The 19,408-nt window shown below is 28.2% G+C and overlaps 1 protein-coding gene across 9 annotated transcripts in view; it reads right to left on the bottom strand.

The window, feature by feature from the left end:
- Window positions 1–18,230, bottom strand: part of LOC111030456 (ankyrin repeat domain-containing protein SOWAHB) — an 89,794-nt gene extending 71,564 nt beyond the window's left edge. For 7 of the 9 annotated variants that reach the window (XR_002604113.1, XR_002604112.1, XR_002604114.1 and 4 more), the window contains exons 1-7: window positions 17,913–18,039; window positions 17,780–17,844; window positions 17,507–17,715; window positions 17,267–17,432; window positions 16,962–17,096; window positions 8,316–8,354; window positions 8,156–8,257 (exon numbers count right to left, since the gene is read on the bottom strand). Coding sequence is in view for 6 of the 9 variants with exons in the window: in XM_022309956.1 (XP_022165648.1) it covers window positions 8,156–8,257; window positions 8,316–8,354; window positions 16,962–17,096; window positions 17,267–17,432; window positions 17,507–17,715; window positions 17,780–17,844; window positions 17,913–18,039 (843 nt within the window). In the remaining 3 variants the exon portion in view is untranslated. Of the gene's footprint in view, window positions 1–8,155; window positions 8,258–8,315; window positions 8,355–16,961; window positions 17,097–17,266; window positions 17,433–17,506; window positions 17,716–17,779; window positions 17,845–17,912 lie in introns of all 9 variants that reach the window. The other 2 variants (XM_022309953.1, XM_022309957.1) reach the window with 2 other exon arrangements.
- Between the last annotated feature and the right edge of the window lie 1,178 nt (window positions 18,231–19,408).

Here is a 19,408-nt window from a genome sequence, read left to right as displayed (position 1 = left end):
GGTTAATTAACTCCGATCGTGTAAAACAGCAGTGGCTACTTGCTCCGCACAACAATTTGGCTTTGGCACATTTCACTAAACTATATTATAATACACATAAAATTTGTACCCGATATATGCAGTGCATGTAATACATAGCAACAAACAATCGGCAATGCTAATGCATTTCATATACAAACAAATGTATCGTTCACGTTTAACATCAAATCACAGTGTTATGCCTTATGAAATACGACTGTATAATATATTATAAAACTATTATCTTTTTTTCGAAATGACTTATTATAATCACTACAACAGAGCGAAGCGCCGGTCGCCGACATTCGAAAAATGTCACGATCTGTGTAGTGCCGCAGTGTAACTGGTTGTATCAACTGCAGATGGACAAATTATAAATATTATTCTTTATATTATACTAGAGAAACAATGTCACCGACACGTGTTTTCTGACAAAAATGATAAAATTGTATTGAAAATATTATTTATGTTTGCACGTGACATGCGTCGACAAAAAGTGTATGTTATCTATTCAGCCGTCATAATTATCAAGCATCTTGTAAACAATAGTTTTTACAAACATTTTGTAGAAGAACCCATATATACCGCGTTAAGTGAGAGTGCCGCGTTAAAAAAATAAAACAAAATAAATACTGGTCGTGTATTAAGTTAGATAATTTATTGTAAGGTCAACTTTTAATAATTCCTGTTTGTTTTTCCTCTAGTCCAATATGTTTCTCCTTTAAATGGTAGTTATTTAAAAGTTCGGTTATAAAAGAAAATGTGTAACAGATTCAATGTACACAACGCTACTTTTTATTAATTGATAGTAAAGGTTAAGTACAATTTCCAATTTCTTAATTTGAATGGTTAAATTTTAACTCTAAATCTGTTTATTGTAATAAAACATAATTAAAGCGGTGTTGAAAAATGAATGGTTACCACATGTAACAGGAAATTGAAATAGGATGTCTTATTCTAATGTTCTAGGGCGTTTCACGTATAAATATATTTTGGACATTGTATAAGAATACAAAATATGCAAACAGACATAACTTTAAATTAAAATGTACAGATGAACACTCATCGTCAGTTTTGAATATTATTAACACACAAAAGTATTTTAAAAAATGAAATTAATTGAGCATAACCGAATTCATTTTAGAACGTTCCCACCTTAAGTAATTATAATGGCACGATGAAAGTCGATCCGAAACACATGACACATAAATCCCTAACATACATACGAGTATTGCATAGTTAAACCTAAAGTCAACCAGTCATGAGTCAAAACGTAAAATAAGGTAATAATTTAATGTGAACATACCCTTCTTCTCAAATAACACGCACTTCTAGAAAAAGTAAACATTTTAATACGTACATGGATCACACTACTTATTGTACCAAAATATTTCCCCTTATTCCTAATATTTTTCACTTTACTTAGAATACATTTTGAACACATAAAAATTATTATGTATTGGTAACCGGTACTTTATTAAATACTCATATTGTCAATGATAAAAATATGATAATTCATGTTTATTAACATTTCACAATTTCCTTGCACATTGGACATTTCTTTATTCTATAATCATATAAAATGTATTAACATAAAGTTTAAAAAAGATATTTTTTAGGTGTTGAACTGTTTAGGTAAATATATACGGGTATAAAATAAACATGGAATCAATAAGTTTAAACGATGATATACTTTTGGAACTTGTTCACCATTTTTTATAAATAATATTTGTTATTTGACAAAAGTTTTAGTATTTATAATGTTTTATATAAATTAAGTTTTAAAACCTTTTTCTCTGAATTCTAATTTTTGCTCAACAATTTCATTTTATTATGTAACTATACTAACTACAAAAAATATACCTTGAAAGAAAACTTAATTATGACACAAGGTTACAACAAAAGTTAATTATCTAGGAGCTCTTTTGAAAATATTACATTTAGAGCAAGATATATTTTTAACTTGAATTCTTAAAAAATAAATTACTGGTATTTACAATGCAATTGAAAATAGTAATAACTGTGTTTATATTATAATTCATCAGTATATAAATAATCAAATCAAAATAAATATACTATTTAATCCCCATTTAGGTATATGGAATTAATTCGAATATTATAGAACAATGCTGTAAGTTTATTATTCAAATACTCGACAGAATTAGCAGCAATACGAACAAATGAGCGAAGGAGAATCGTATATACGTTAGCATGTTTACCAATGAATTGCAATGAGGTCCAAAAACAGTCGTTCGGATAAGACGTCAATGGGAGCGGAAGAAGGGGTAAAAGAAAAATAGGGGCCGGTTAACGCCTTTCGCTTTCTCCCTCTCGCCCTTTCGAAATCCCCTCCAATCTCACTAGGGGGTCAATGGTGGTATTTTTGGGAACGAGTGGTGGAAATAATATAGGAGGATGGGTGTGTTGCCGAAAAACCATAAATTGGCGGTTTCTCCGCACAACCAATTTATTTGCCGGATAGGCGGCGGCCGCCGCCAGCGAGTACAGCGCGAGCTGCGCTCGCACACAATACGACACGACAACAGATGCAGACTCGGTGTAAAACAAAGGTCCCGCGAGGGCGAAGTGGAAGAGTGTGGCTGCGGATTAAAAGGGTTCGTTGGAGAAGACGGATCGCACTATGACCCGCCTATTCGCTTTGTGACAGCCTCTCCCCGAGGACCATAATAATATATCACCGGCACGCGCTTGAACCGTGTATAATATGTATATATACTCGTATATATATATGCACGTAAACATATATCTACACTACTGCTGCTATGGCTCTGCTATCACGCGCGGTCTCGAGTCAGTGATAATAATATTGAAGTTTGAAGGGTGTCAGAAACGCGTACGGCCACTAAAATAATGGACTTGTTGTTTTTGAAAGGGAACCAAACCATACATTTCCGTTGGGTGCGCCTAAATAAACAACAACGACCAAACGTTTAATGAATTTTCGTTTTTATAGATAAAAAAACCCATCACTACGATTGAGTGTTTTGTAAGTTGTTTCGTTTTTAAATTACCATAATCCGCAATGATCTCCTGGGAAGGATTTTTTTTAAGCCCGAAATCTCTGTTAGTCCGTTAATTCTCAATTGACAGATTGATTCTGTACTACCAAGCCCTATTTAATTGATGTACTTATTGGTAAGACTAATTAATGAGATAAATCAAGTATCAGAAATTTCGAGATTTAAAAATATATATAAATATACGTCTTATTTCTATTTTACATGTATATATTAACGACAAATTAAAAACGTTATTTAATCTTTAATGATATCTTAATATTTAATAGCAGATTACTTAGCTTAAATATAATATAAATAAATTTAACGTAACTCGAAAGTTAATAAATATCATTAACATGAATATTAAAATTGTATTTGTGTCTACACATAACCAAACAATTTGTAAAATATAACCGACTTATATGGACTTTTAAATTTTAACCTAAACCCAAGGGGGCCTTTACCAACGAACCATTATTCATGAATAATTCTATAGTCATTGCTGAATTTTTTGACTTGCAGGGTCACATTATTTTAGGTCAATAATAAGTTCAACAAATTAGTAACTTTCAAGTATATTTTTAAAATGTACAGACATAAATCAGAATTAATTTAAAGTAAATACACCTATATAAATAATATAACGTAAGATTCTTATTAATGTTTCAAAACAATATTGGGTGTTTTTGGTCAATATAAGTAACAGTAATATTATTTGTTCATTGGCTTAGAACTACAATTTTGATTAACAAAATAATGTTCGACAAAATGATTTAACATATTGGTTAAAATTAAATTTAGTCAGCGCCCAACAAATAAATATTTTAATGAGAAATAGAACATAAATAATGTTAATTTTTAAATGTAGTTGATTTAATTAGTATTCACTATTAAACAAGAATTATTAAAATATACTAAACCTATTTTTAATATTTTTTTTGTAAAAAACTAAAAAGTTTACAAAGAAAACACTGATAGATATTAAAATTTACAATTATCAAAGGTAGAATAAAAAAATGAATATAAAACGATCACTGGTGTATAACTGCTTTATAATTTAATTATATAAAACGTCTAAAGTCATAATATATTAATTTTTTTCAAGTAAAAAATTATGTATATGTAGTCATCTGAGCACGAAGTTTCTAGTTACTAATAAATAAATTAAATATCTGTTAACTTATCCAACTAGTACTTTACTTCACTCAAAATATCTTTAACTTATAAGCAAATTCAAAAAAAATATTAACTAATTATATTATATTCCTGAAATTTTCATGTAATTAAAACATTTTAATGTCTCATAATAGTCAACAGCATTATTAAGTCATTAATATACAAACAACGTATTATATAGACCCCACAAATTGTTTCTCATAACTAGAAACCGAAATTAAACATATTGTATAACCAGGCACATAATAATATACGTAATATGTAAAGGCACTATATGCACCTACGAAATAATTTTATAATAAGTTTAATATTTAAGTCTCTCTATAGTATTTTTGATGCCTAATAAATTCAAAACATAATTTAAAAATGTGGAAAAGAATAATGTTTTTATAATTATAATTAAAACTGGATGATTTTAATCTGAAAAAATTATTTGTATGTAATCATTTTTTTTTTTAATCGATCTTTAACTTCGGTGACACAGGCCATTAGCTTAATAGGTTCGTTATATTTTATTTATGGTAACAATTCGATTACAATAATACGAGGAGGGAATTTCAGACTTATATAATTTGTTTTATTACATTATACATGATTTACTAATTATAAAATGATACTAGTATAATTTATCAAGTTAAAAAATGATTCATAATAACTAGAATTTTAAAGAATAAAAATATACATAAAATATAGATATTTTACTTGAGATTAAATTTCCTGACTTCCTGTCATATCTAAAAAGTCGATGTGATCGTCGAATTAAATTATTTATATTGAATATTTGTATAGATTCACCGCATTGCATTATTAATATATTCTAGCGGTATTTTCATACAACAAACGAGTTTGGTAAAATGTTTATATCAATAGGAAGTGTTAATCAAGATTTGTGTTTCAATTAACCCCTTGTCTCCCTTAATTCCCTATTACGTCAGATGTATAGAATTTCAAAAACGTTTTAACATGCGAACATATATTATATGCGAACTATTTACCAATTCATTATATACGAAAGTTAATTATAATAAACATATTATACAGAATATATGGACTGATTGGCCACCTAATTTCGCGAACAACGGATGAGACGGAAGGAGGCGTGTATAGTTTATTGTGAAAATCAATGGGATCGATGGTTTGTTTGGAAGGGACTAGTGGACGGGCGGTGGCAGCGGTGATGGTTGCATTTGGGAAAACCGTGTCCAGCAACGGCGGTGGAATTAATTGAGACCCATGTACGTCCCGAAGGCATCCTGGAGGCCGAATAATATTATTATACACGCGAACTGTACTACCCGTTGGTATTATTCGACAGTACATTGGCCGCGGGCACAGCTATGGGCAAGGGGGGTTAGGTATTGTATATTATAGTCAGAGGGATGACAGCAGACTTGTTTTGCGGCGGTTGGCAAGAGATTCCCGCCTTTTGGCACAGGTCCCCCGGTTTTCGGGCCCGGACATTAATTAAAATATCCCCGGGTCCGGCATTTTAATCGCAGGGGACAATTCCCCCCTCTTCCTCTTTAACACTGTTTTCACCACACCACAGAACTCTGTGTCCTCGGGATGATTTAATTACTACGGGTATGTATGTGTGTGTGTTTATCGGCCACACAAAGAGGAGCGAGGTCCCGGCCGTCAGGATCAATTTACATTTTGGGATTTGCATATTCAAAGCCAACGATTTTGATTATCAAATTTGTTGCACGTCATATACATATTATACACTATGTATATTCATCGCTTATATCTACCCAACCCGAAGACAAGTTTTTCCAGTCCCTTTATAATCCGATTGCTGTGCGAACGTCCTAAGGTTAAGTTCGAAAAGAAATACAATTCCTGTCGACCGTTGTCAAGTTTAAATGTTGATAACACTCGTGATTGTAAAAGCACATGACATTATGAATTCATAAATTATAAATCTCTAAAAATGAAAAATAAAAATCACATATTTTTAATTCGAATAAACAAGTCTCTGTTATCTTTATCTCAATATTTAATCATTTTTAAATAGTTTACAGCAGAATATTCAGCATATATGTATATTTAAATTAAATTTGATTCTAATATTTATTATATTATATTCATTATTCGTCTATGAATTTGAACGGAGAGATGAATGTTTAGATTTTATATTAATGAGTGTTTTTTTTTGTGTGTGTCCGTTATCGTATTTTGGGACAGTAAACATAATTGTAAGCTTTGAGGAAGATTTTTGGTAGAAAATTAAATCCAGTCGGTAATTTAGGAGATTAAAAGTAAAAAATTCTAGTAAGTTTAAGAAACAAAAAAACAAAAAAAAAGAGAAAACAGGAATTTATTGCAAAATCGATTTCTTATATTTGGAGTAACTCAAAAATTTAACCATGGTTATATAATTTTTAGCAGATGTCTATATTATAATTTTATGCACATGGTATAGTTTTAAAAATACTTTGACTTTTTGGGAAAGGTATTTATAAATTATAGACATGAGACACTTTAGATTTTTTCTATAAATATATCATTAAAAAAATGTGGTCCAGTCAAAAAGCTTGAAAATGTTATACAAGGTGTTAAGGTTACTTATAAGTTATTATGTTTAAAAATATTTAAGATACATTAGGATGATTTTTTCTAAGCATACAAAGTTCAAATATTGACAAAATTTGTTGATTATTTTGTAGTTAAAAATGTATGAAATGTTCAATTTATATGAGTAAGACATGAAAATGTACGCTCACCAGTCAAAAATAAATATATTTAATTTAAAAATCAAATTGTTATAATTTAAGGTAATAAATCTATGAAAAATAGATCCCCGAGTGTGTGTAGTAGATTGGATCATAAAAATATCCAATTATACATTGTAATCAATTAATTTTAGAAGACTTCATCAATTATGAAAATAAACGTAGGTGGGCTATATACCAATACCTATAAGGTTTAAACAGTCTAAATCGTTAGAAATAATTTATAGGTAATATGCAAAATAGTATATGGTACAAAACTATTATAGTATAAAGATACCAAAATTATGATAAAAATTGTATACTTAAATGTTTGAATACAATAAATATAATTTAGAATAAAATCTAACTTCGTATACCTATTACCTATTATATACAAGAAACTAATTATTAATGTTTAATCAAAGTAAGTTACACTGATTATGTTTCTTTATTTGAATAAAAACTTATTACACACGCAAATAAATACATAATATTTATAAAATATAATATGATGATAATGTAATACAATATAATATTATTTACTATCTCGCTATATAGTAAATTGAAACTTTAGAATCCATATAATGATCACTGATCAGTCGCTATATCAAACTATTACAATTCCATTGTTCTTTTATCAATAAAATCGTAAAAACAATAGAAATTCACGATAATGATCAAACGTTTCTATAAAGATTAAATTGGATAAATAAGCATCTTAATAGGAAATAAGTTACTTGGTCGTTTCTGTAAACCGAATATACTGTACAAATGTACAATGTACATTGTACATGCCTGCATAATATATTATATTAATATATAATAGTAATAAAAATAACCTTTCTACTTAATATAATCTAATTAGCAAATACAATTTTTTTTCTTTCATTAAAATAAAAATATAATATAGCTTACATTACAAGTGTTCAATATACAATAAAAATAAGAAGATAGTATATGCCTATTTTTGTTTTAAATTGTATTGTAGATGTTTAAAATGATTTTTTTAACAAAAAATAATGCGCATCATTTGAAACCAATAGATAAATGCACGTTCGTTATATGAATATATAGGTACAAATGGTACAATTTTCATACATATTCTACCTATTTTTTTTAAATTCAGATATAATAATATTATCCCTTCTCTTTAATACATTTCTGAATCTGTTTCTTAGAATAATACACTTAGTTGCTCATAGGTTATAATAATAAATAAAATCTTACCTTGAACTTTGCAATTCGAGGATTTTCAGATGCCAGTTTCGCCAAAGCTTGATAGTCACATTTTGCTGATTTGACGACCCATTCTTTAGTCTTGGGATCTAACTGTTAGAAATTAATAATCGGTTAACATGAAAATTAAAAATGACTCTATTACACTTACCGATGTCATAGAAATAGTGTCTTCGTCGTCTTTATCGTTCTGTAAGAAAAACAAACAAATATTTATAATGAGCAATAACATAGACCAATATAATATTGAAACAGTTGAACTGTGGTTTGTGAACCCAAAAACATTGGTCAGCAATTAAATTAACTTGCGTGTTTTCGTCAGCCTATTGCGTATTTATGACCTCGATACAATTTTCGACACATAAGACATATATAAGTAGGTACTCATTGTATATATTTGGCTATTTGCCCCATGCCCCCTGTATGTATTTTAAACCCTCTTTTTCTGGCCGCCAGTTATTAATTACTCTAATAGCCAGTAGGGAGAGAATTTCAAGACCTCTTTATGTTGTCACTCTATTAATCTTCGGAGGGCGCGACGACCAGGAGATTTATGGTTTAATTCTCTATATTTTATACACGAGAAATAGTGGGTTTTCGTATAAATACGTAGAGCGCGCAACAGACACATTTTTATATTATATTTATAAACCGGCTCAATTATCCTAAATGAGTATTCGGGTAAGTTCTGTGTTATATCATCCGAAATTAACATAAATAATAAACGCACACCTATGTACGATAAATGGTGTGCATACTATTGAGTCTAAATAAAAAATAAAAAAACAACATAATAATACACAAGTAGAATGGGCATATAAATATAAGTACTAACATACTAACATTATAATAGTGTGAACAAATTACAATCGGTGATGTGAAAATTTCGTCATCGTGACCCATGACAAATTTCTTATAGTCATCGAATGGCTGAAGTGGGTTGCAAAAACTAATGGACACGTGTACGATGCACGTGTATTTAGGGGAGAAAAATATTAAAAGCTAACGTCTTCGGGCGGCGTGCGGACACGCGGCAACAGCGTCGAAGCCGCCGGGCAACTTGTTGCCGCGGATCATTAGATTTTCGCAATGCACTCGAAACCGCACGGTAAGTGGCGGTTATTCTTTCATATTTTCCCCCCAGAGGCCATATCTCGTTAGTATCGTTATTATTATAAAATGCGAGTACGGGATTAAAAGTTTCGAAAAAAAAAATAATAACAACAGTATAGTAATAATCATAAAAAAAATGCGGTGAGAACTGAAAGGGAAATTTTGTTAGAATTATAAATAAATGACTCATAAATATATGTTTAAAATAAAAATGTCAATAAAAATGTACAAATGACTACATGGTATTATAAAACATATTTTTAGGCTAATTTGTAAGAAAACAATTTGCAATACTTAGTCTGAAAAAAAATGTACTTATTAAATGTTGAACTAATTATTTAAGAATTCGATATATAATTTTTTTTATCAAGAGGTATTAACATATTGACATTTGTTAAATTCATTATACTTTAATGACCAATATTACATTATTAATGTATATCTTTTCAGATAATACTTCAGAGTAAATGCCCATAAAAATCTCTTATAAATAGTTTTTGTAACATTGAATTAAAAAATTAAGTTTATGATAATGAGTGACAACATAACAATATCATCACACATATACTTTATAATTATATCCAAACCAATTTAATATTAATTTGGCAATAACAGTAAACGAAATAAATAAATTCATCCATTTATTATATTGAATACAGTACTTAAAAATAAACATATATGCGTGTATTATATACATCTGTATTATAAATAATTAACTGTAACAAAAACAGGTCGATTGATCTATACAATTTGTTTGATCTTGAAAAGAATAAATAAATAAGCAAAATATGAAATCTTTTTCCACTTAAATATCTAAAACTGTAATTAATTAAATTAAATGACATAGGGAATATAACAAGAACTAAAACCATAGTTTCATACAGCCTAATGTTTTTGATTAAAATCGAATCTACTACATATCTAGCCTACTGTACAAAATATCTACAATTAAAATAATATTTTTTTTATCAGCCTACAGTATAAAAGGTTTTTTACCTGCATTTTTATTTTTAAAGTATAATATATTAAATTTAACACTCAACCACTGAATTCACGAACTACCATATGTGAACTTATCACATCTAGTAATTATATTTCTACTATACAGTACATTTAAAATAGGTTAAAAAAGTTAAAATATGGTTAAAATGTCTGACCGTTTATGGTTCAATATTTTGATCAAACCCATGAATATGTTTAATACTAGGCATACAATGTAAATAATTTTGCATAAATATCAATTAGAATAATAAAAGATAGTCCTATGATATAATCAAAAAATGTATTGTTTAAAATGCACAATTGTGTATTATGTAATAATTAAATATTTCAAAAGTAAAAATGAATCGCTTTGAAACAGATTATTAGTTTAAATTAACCAACAACTTGATAATCACATCTTTAATAAAGTGTTAATATTTTACTATAAAATAAATATATTACGATCTATATGGTGTTGAGATTTTAAATACGTGTCACGTTAAGCTTTTAGAGGAAATGATAGTTTACAAATTTAAATTTATTTTTAAATCACATTATAGCTTAATTTTTTTTAATTATGAGATCCATTAATTATTCAAATTATGTTAATAGTAATGTTGTTATAGATGATAGTTTTAATTTCAAGAAGATAATTATTTTACCTACATCAAATTTACATAAATAGCGTTCTTAAAAGTATTGAACACTGTTGGAGACGATAAATGTTTGGCTTCTATTGTTTTAAATGGCTTCTTTATGTGCACAATGCACAAATTATCTGAATTTTATATCCGTCGCCCAAATAATCCCCTCATGCAATATTGACAGAATCAATATATCATAAGGTTTCGCACAGCCAATAAAACACGCACAATGCTGGTAACACTATAACGAATTGATATTCCGCGTTTCAAAACACCTTGTAAGCAAAATCAGTAAAACTGAACTGTAATCCAATTGATAAATAAATTTAATATTGAAATAAGGTTTCGATTTGAATTTACCCCAACAAGATATCTACTAAGTATTGATTTTGTTTATTGTTATACCAACATTGTTCAGGTCGTAATTTATTACGAAATAGCACCTATAAATAGGAGAGGGGAAAGAGGTAATTTAAAATAAAATAATTGCTCATGACCGTAAATCACGGACAATATAGTTGAAAAGCTGTTCAGCCGTCTGATGTCAAATGGTTTTAAGAATTACATAAATCTTTCCCGAAAACTTCGTTTTGATAATTTATATGTAATGGCAAGATTATTTATTTTTAATTTAATAACAAAAATTTGTCAAAACCGAAAAAATCTTGTCTATCAAACCTCGTTCGTATTAAATGTAATAAAAACATTTTGTGTTTTGAATATTTGCCAATTTTCTATTAAAGAAGTTGGATAAAATGCACAAAAAATTTTAAGATTTGTTTCAGTAGCATTTCCATTAGGTTGAATGTTACAAAAAAAATATCTGATAAGCGAAATGAGTCTATATGGAATACTCAAATTCTTTAAAATTGTATAATAATGGATGTATATTTATTAAAATACACGCTATACCAATGACGGCCGCAATAATAACAATAATAATCATAAACAACAAAGCAACATTGTATATACAAGCACACAAACACCTATACATACCTATAATAATCATATAATGTAGACAATTTGTTACCAAACAACCGCCCGAAGATGCACCTAATGTTAGTTGTAAGTAACATAGATGTTCTCTAATTGCAAGGAAAATAAACAGAAGATATAAGAAAGTTAATAAAACTAGACAATTATTAACATTGATGAGACAATTTTAAAACCATATTTTGTTCGCAATTCATTTTTTTTCTTAACGACATATCTTATTCTTACAACTTAAAAATTATTAATATTTTTCATTGGACCGTGGGAATATTCAAAAACCTAATCTTTCCAACTTAAAATAATAAATGTCATGATAATGCCTTACCACAGTAAAAATATGTTTATTCAAGAATAAATAATTTTATATCTACCACAAAAATTGAGATCGAAAAATATTTAGCTCTATATGTACTCAAGCTACTTTATACTATGGTATAAACACAAATACTACAATGTATACATAAAATGTATTACTGTAGGTAACTATATACATTTTTCAATATAAGTAATATGATTCATAAAACATTATTTTACAAAAATTCAATAATAGTTATTTTGTAACCTAAGATTATCCGTTATGTACCTAGTAAATAATATTTTTATTTTTTATGCATTTCAGTAACTCACCAAACTGCATATTTTTGTTTTCAAATTATTTAGATACATATTTTCATCATCGTATTTGTTTTGTATTACATTCAAGTCGGTTTTTTTGTGTCTCAACGAGAACCACTTATTCAAAAAAAATAAACTCCACCACATATTTTGTAAGTTAATTAAATTTTTTACCAAATATAATATATAGTTACAGACAATAAAATGAATAATTGATTAAACACGTCTTAGAACATACAATGAACTATAATATTATGTTTAATTTTATTCGGAAATAAGCCATACGCTACGTATGACATTATCTAATAAAACTATAAAAACAGAAACATATAATTATCAAAATAATGGTTTGAATCATTAGATATTGCATATCTTAATGTTTAACGTTTAAATATGACTAATCATTGTTAATTGTTATATCAACTACTTTAATAACAAAGCGTTAAGAAACGTTGTTTAACATTTTTTGAAATGTAATATATACATTATACACACATAAAATAAAATATATGATAATTCAGTACATATAAATAAATATTACGTTTAATTTCTCAGAAATTAAGGATTCAGAAATTAGGATAAAATATGAAATTTGTAAGTAAATTGTAATATGTAGGACGAACCTGGTAGGTAGTATAAAAGTAAAAAATAGTAATAGTAAAATCAGTATGAACTGTTTGTTTTCTAAGTCAGTAATTATAATATTAGCAACCGACTGAAGGGTTTAGCATTTAAATCATTTAAATATACTCATTAGATCAAACATTCAAACTATATCTCCCTAGAACAAGATGTAACGAGTAGAAAAAAAATCCATTATCTGTAGAGACAGCTTTATGGCAGCCAAAGAACCATAGTTTCATTAAAAATAATAATAATTCAGTGTTTATATGTTTTAAAATTTTTTTTAAGTTTAATTTAACTTAATTGTTATTTATTGGTAGAAAGTAATTTATTAGCCAAAATTAATGCACGTTACTGTTTATTATGAAGAGAGTATATATAGTTATGTATATTCAAAGCCAGTTATGTATATATGTCTCTCGACAAACAGAAAAAAATATACACACATATCCTCGGGAATACACGTTTTAATGATTACAATGGGTATTTTTCTGTAAAAAAAAATATATGCGTATATATAATGTGACGGTGGCGGTGGTGTGGAGCTCTATACTAATGAATGTTACACTTTTCTCTACCCCCGCCGACCCAAATTTCAATCGAGTTCATTAAGTCCCGCGGTGTATTTAATTAATTAAAATTATCCGCTCTAGGTGGCCATGACGTGGACAATAAATAACAGTGGCTGTGGCCCTTGCCCAATAAATTATATAAACCGAATGTTGGGAGTGGACTTTGCCATAATGTGTCACCGGCCGGCAGCAGCGTCGACGGCAATGGCAGTGATGGCGTGCAGCAGTATATAATATTATGAATAACAACGGTAGTCGTTGGTCATGTTAAACGGAAAATTTACTGGAAAGCTCATCGCCCGCTCAATAATAATAATTATAATAATTTATAACAATAATAATAACGACCATGCAGCCGACTCTCTGTTTTGAATATCAAATTCGTATGCTATTAATTCGGAATACCGTATATATATAGAACGATGGCGCATAATATGATGGCAGAAAACGTAACAAGCGCTCAAGTGCGCCGACACCGGACGGAACGTCCTATATGCGACAGTGCGACACAAACACTGTATACGCGCGGGTTAGAGTGGCAGCCGGTGGCAGCAACTTACGGGTGCGCATTGGGGTATGTTTTATATGGTTTGGCTTGGCTGATTTATAGCTCATCGTCCCCCATGCCCACCCACCCAGCTGGCTCTCACTGATTTCATAATAAACTATATTATATATTGTATACATGTTTACGATTTTTTTCTTCTTTTAACTAACCCGATGTTTATATAGAGAGGAAACCGTTTCATTTTTAATGAGAGCATTACGTGTATATACTTATACGGATGCAGTAATTTTTAGTCAACCATTATTGTGACGATGTTTTTGAGACTACACACACACCGAGGCGGATAACGTTCAGAAAAAGACGAATGATCACATAGAAATTTAAACCCTACAATCTACATACATACCTCGATGGTTGGCAAATATCCAAAAGAAATATTAATTTGTCATATAGACCCGACACAATATTAAGACAAAAATATCTAAAATATATACATTATAAGGCATAAGCCTGTAATAAATATTGAGACCTTAGCCGAATGTTTAAAAAGAGTAACTTCTTTGTGTTATTCAAACCAAATAAAATTTGAACTTCTGATGAACAGGGTGCAGATATATTATGATTAAAACATTTAATACTCAACCAATAATATAGTCGAAGTTTTTGTAAAAGTTATTCAAGTATTCCTACTAAAATAGAATACATTCTTATATTTATTACTGGACAGTGGACACGCAGAGAAACATTTCAATTTTACTTATTAATTGTGATGTTTGGAATATCAAACTACAAACAAAATATAACAACAGACTATGAAAATTATCTAAAATAAAATTTAAAACATTCATCAAATTCTAAATTGTATAATTCAGTTAGAATCTTATAAATATTAAATATTAAACTAGGTAGTGATGTTTTTATCTTCAAAAATAATAAAATATGAATAGTTTTTAACAATTAAGTAAATACATAATGTATGTGACATGAGTTAATGCATTAAGTATAATTAATATTTTTTAGGCAGTTAAATTTTTTTAATAATTTTAAATGATTAAAAAAAATATATAATTTCAAAACCTATTACTACTTGCTAGTTCCCCCGATCTAGGCTGCTAGACACACACATACATCATACATACATAGTAGCATACTGCCATACTATATATACACATCAGTACCTAATGAATTATTATTTTTATAAACATAATATGAATTAGGTAAAGTGAATTAAGTAATCTTAATAATTATTCCACCTAAAGTTAAAATAATTTAGTAATTTATATACTTACCAAAAAAATTGTTTAGTGTATTGTTTACACATATTATCTTAGACTTCTAACTACCCAGAAACCTGTTTTATTATTTATTAATTTTAAATAAAAGTTATTACTTTTTATAGATTCTCTAATAAGGTGTAATCCATAAAATGTTGATGGGTGAAATTGTATTTTACAAGCAATACAGTCACCATACATCTCACTTGAAGGATATCAGGGACTTAATAGGGTTAAAGCTTTATACTCCTTTATTTACACAATAATGGTACTTGTGTAGTATGCTACCTACCGAAAAACTGAGCAAATGCAGTATGCTACCCACCGGAAAATATGACATACTTACTCTTATATGTTATATTTTTGTTTAATTTTATTACAGAAAAGTAAAAGACCTAAGACTTGAGTTATTGGATAAATAACATCTTATAAATTATTATAGCATTCAAATAATATTATAATAGCTTAATAGCTATTATACTGGTAATTATCTAATAAATTATCGGTAAATATCCACCAAAATCCACAATAACATACTTTTGGATATTAAATTATTTTAGTCGGTGTTGGGTCCTTCCACCTTGCTGTGTTAAGTAACAGATTTGTTATACCGCCAATTAAAATAGGGATGGTAGTGGCTCATTTAAACACAATACGACAATTTATTTTAAGTTTTCTGGGATGAAATAAACAAAGCAAAACCTAACCTAACCTACCTAACCTAACAATAAATAATGTATTAAAATAGTTGGCAATGATGATCATCAGCAATACATTAAGTACATTTAAATTTAATAAATTGGTATTATTTATCAATCAGTATGTAAAAATTATAAACACCCATAAACTTTTTTAATGGGTAGGTAGCTTTTTACAGTAGGTATCATACTACACGAGTACTAAAATAATAAATAAAACCTATATAATTATATATTTGCTATTTGTAATTATAGTAAAATAAATAATTATTAGGACAACAATTATAAATTTGGATCAAAACTAAATATCATTTACCATAAACCTTTCTGTCTAAAACGAATATAGTTTTATTGAATCATAATTCTGCCTTTCCACATGGCTACATGATTATCAATGACTGAATAACCGAAGCCCAACTATAATTTATAGCTTACATATTAATTAGCCACTGTTCTTTTAAAATATTTAAGTTAATAGATGCCTATATTTTTTTATAAATATGTACCCACATATTTATTTTTTGGGGTATTAAAAAATTGAATTATTCCTTGAATAATGACTTTAAATTCTGTTATTTAAAGTAAAATCAATTGCTAATATACAATTCTAATGCAATTTAATAAAGTAAAAATGTAAATATTACCTCATCAAATAAAGAAAAAAGCAACAAATTTAAATTTGTAAAACATGAATTCTCTTCATTCCATATTAACTAACTTAATAAATAAAACTAATATAGAACATAAATCAAGCAAATTAATTATTATAAATTACCTTATCTATTTTCTTCTTATTTGGCGATGGTAGTTGACTAGCTAAGTGTAAGGCATTTTCAGATGCTATCCGGTTAAATTTTTGTGTTCTGTCTTTTACACTTATCTGAGGCTGCTGAGGTTGATCGTTTTCTTTCTATATATTACACACACGCAAAAGCAAAACACAAAATAATAATAGAATAAGCAAAACACACAAACATAAAAAAAGATAAGCAAAATAATCCGGCTGTGCTACAATTAACCATTTGAAAAGAAATCCGTAAAAAGAGTTAACAAAAAAAAATATAAACACAGTTTACTTACATAATTATCCTTAGAATTTACTATAACATTGTCACTTAATTCAATCAATTTAATTTTTTCAGAACTTCTGCGCCTAGGAGGAACAGGCGGTGCAGCTTCTTTAGTTGGTGAGCATTCTTTAGGCGATGCAATAGGAGAAGGTGGTGGACGATAAGGTGGGGGTTGTCTACAGAATGAAATTTAAAATAAATTAAAAAATTAACAAATTGCGTAGAACACTTAATTATATGTCGTTCATACCTAGCCGATGGTGATACCATTGGTGATCTTTGTTGGAATCTAGGAGGGTCAATAAGTGAATCTTGTGATAATGAGTGATGTACAGAGGATAAACCAGGATAAGAGGTTAGTGAAGTTAGAGAAGAAGCTGTGCTCATGGAGGGCTCTAATGATAAACCAATACAACCAGCTACTCGAAAGCGACGTTTAAGCATTAAATACTTTTCTCCCTAAAAATTATAATTAGTAATCTTAGTGTACAATTATACAATTCTGACTAAATCTTTGTATTACATCTTCTCCACAAATAACAGTGGCCACAGTATTAACAATTTCTTTAAACTGATGTCTTGCTTCAGCTAGAAAAGAAAAATATAAGTAAATACTAACTATATTATTACAATAATTGTAACACTTATGGATTTACCTCTATTTTGTGGATTTGTTAGAAAATATTTAAAGTGAGTCACTAGGTCATGATTAGTAACTCTACCATCGTTCATAATCATGAAATCACGGACGGATTCCAAACTTAACTCATTCGGAACAGCCATAATCCCAATATAATTTAATCAAGAATGTAACAGACTAAAAGTGAATTTAAATGTATGAACAAATATATGAAAATTAAAAAGCAAATTGCCAAAACAAATGTCTTATAAACGTTTAACACAAATTTCAACGCAGGTAAGTACTTAAAAATTATTTAAATTCAAAACACTTAAATTAAATAGTAAATACTGATAACAAAAAAAAACAAGAATCCGTTATCAATTTATTGTGATATGATAGAATCTACAGGCTACAATATGAACACCGGAACGTACATGGTTGGTACATGGATTTCAGGGGTTCTCATATTATAAATGAAGAATTTTTTTATTATATTCAAAATTCAAATTTAATAATACCTACCTACATCATTATGGTATCTTGAATTGAAAGCTAATTTTTTTTTGTTTTTTTCATTTGTGGGAAACAATTAAAATAATTAAAGCATTAATTGGATTTGATTTACGATATTGTACATTTGTACCTGATTAATGAATAGGGAATTGTTAAGAGTCGAAGTAATAATAGGTAACTTAATATTTTTTACAAAAACCTAATTAATTTTCACAACATAGTTGTTGAGTTTTCTACTCATCTGCTTACTCAAAGTGGTGATAATTCCATCTTTAAAAAAATCAATAATTCGATCTTTTACAAATAATTTTAGTTTCTAGATACTACAATACTCTACATTCATTTCCATGATACATAACAGTCAAAATACTGAAAAACAAAAAAATATTGCTACAGTCACTCAAAGTCCGATAGATACATCAGACTACAGTACGTAGATATCAAACTATCTATATCTAAAAATATTTTATAATAGTATGTGAATGTGTTTATCAGAAAACGCAAAAAATTACCAAATAAAAATTGAAATTGAAATTGAAGTCTGAAGATTCAATACTTGTAAATTGTAATACAAACTGTGACACATGGAACAATAAAAAACAAATGCTTTTCCTGAAATGAACCACATTTATACTAAGGTAAATTTAAGTTATATTGAGTTTTATATTAATAGTATCTTGATACCTAAGTAGCCAAGTAGATACCTATTTATACATACATATACCCAGTGTTGGCCTGGGATATGAAAGGCCTAGGCAGGAATTTTTTTTTAAGGCCTCATTTTTTATCAAAATTTACCTATAATTGGGTTGAAATTATGAAAGTCATGTTTCGTGGTACCTATCATACTTACAAACAAAATATATACATGAATACTTTTGTAGCATATTAATTAATGTATTATTATTGAATTTATAATTACTAGACTTCATACTCAACATATAGAAAATATATATTTAAAATTAAACTATTATTTAGTAGTTACAATTAATGTGTATACAATATTTCTTTTAACTT

This window comes from Myzus persicae, unplaced genomic scaffold, assembly GCF_001856785.1.
Source record: "Myzus persicae strain clone G006 unplaced genomic scaffold, MPER_G0061.0, whole genome shotgun sequence".
In the NCBI taxonomy this organism is placed as follows: domain Eukaryota; kingdom Metazoa; phylum Arthropoda; class Insecta; order Hemiptera; family Aphididae; genus Myzus; species Myzus persicae.
Note: the sequence above shows the minus strand (reverse complement) of the source record. Positions and strands in the feature narration are given on the sequence as shown.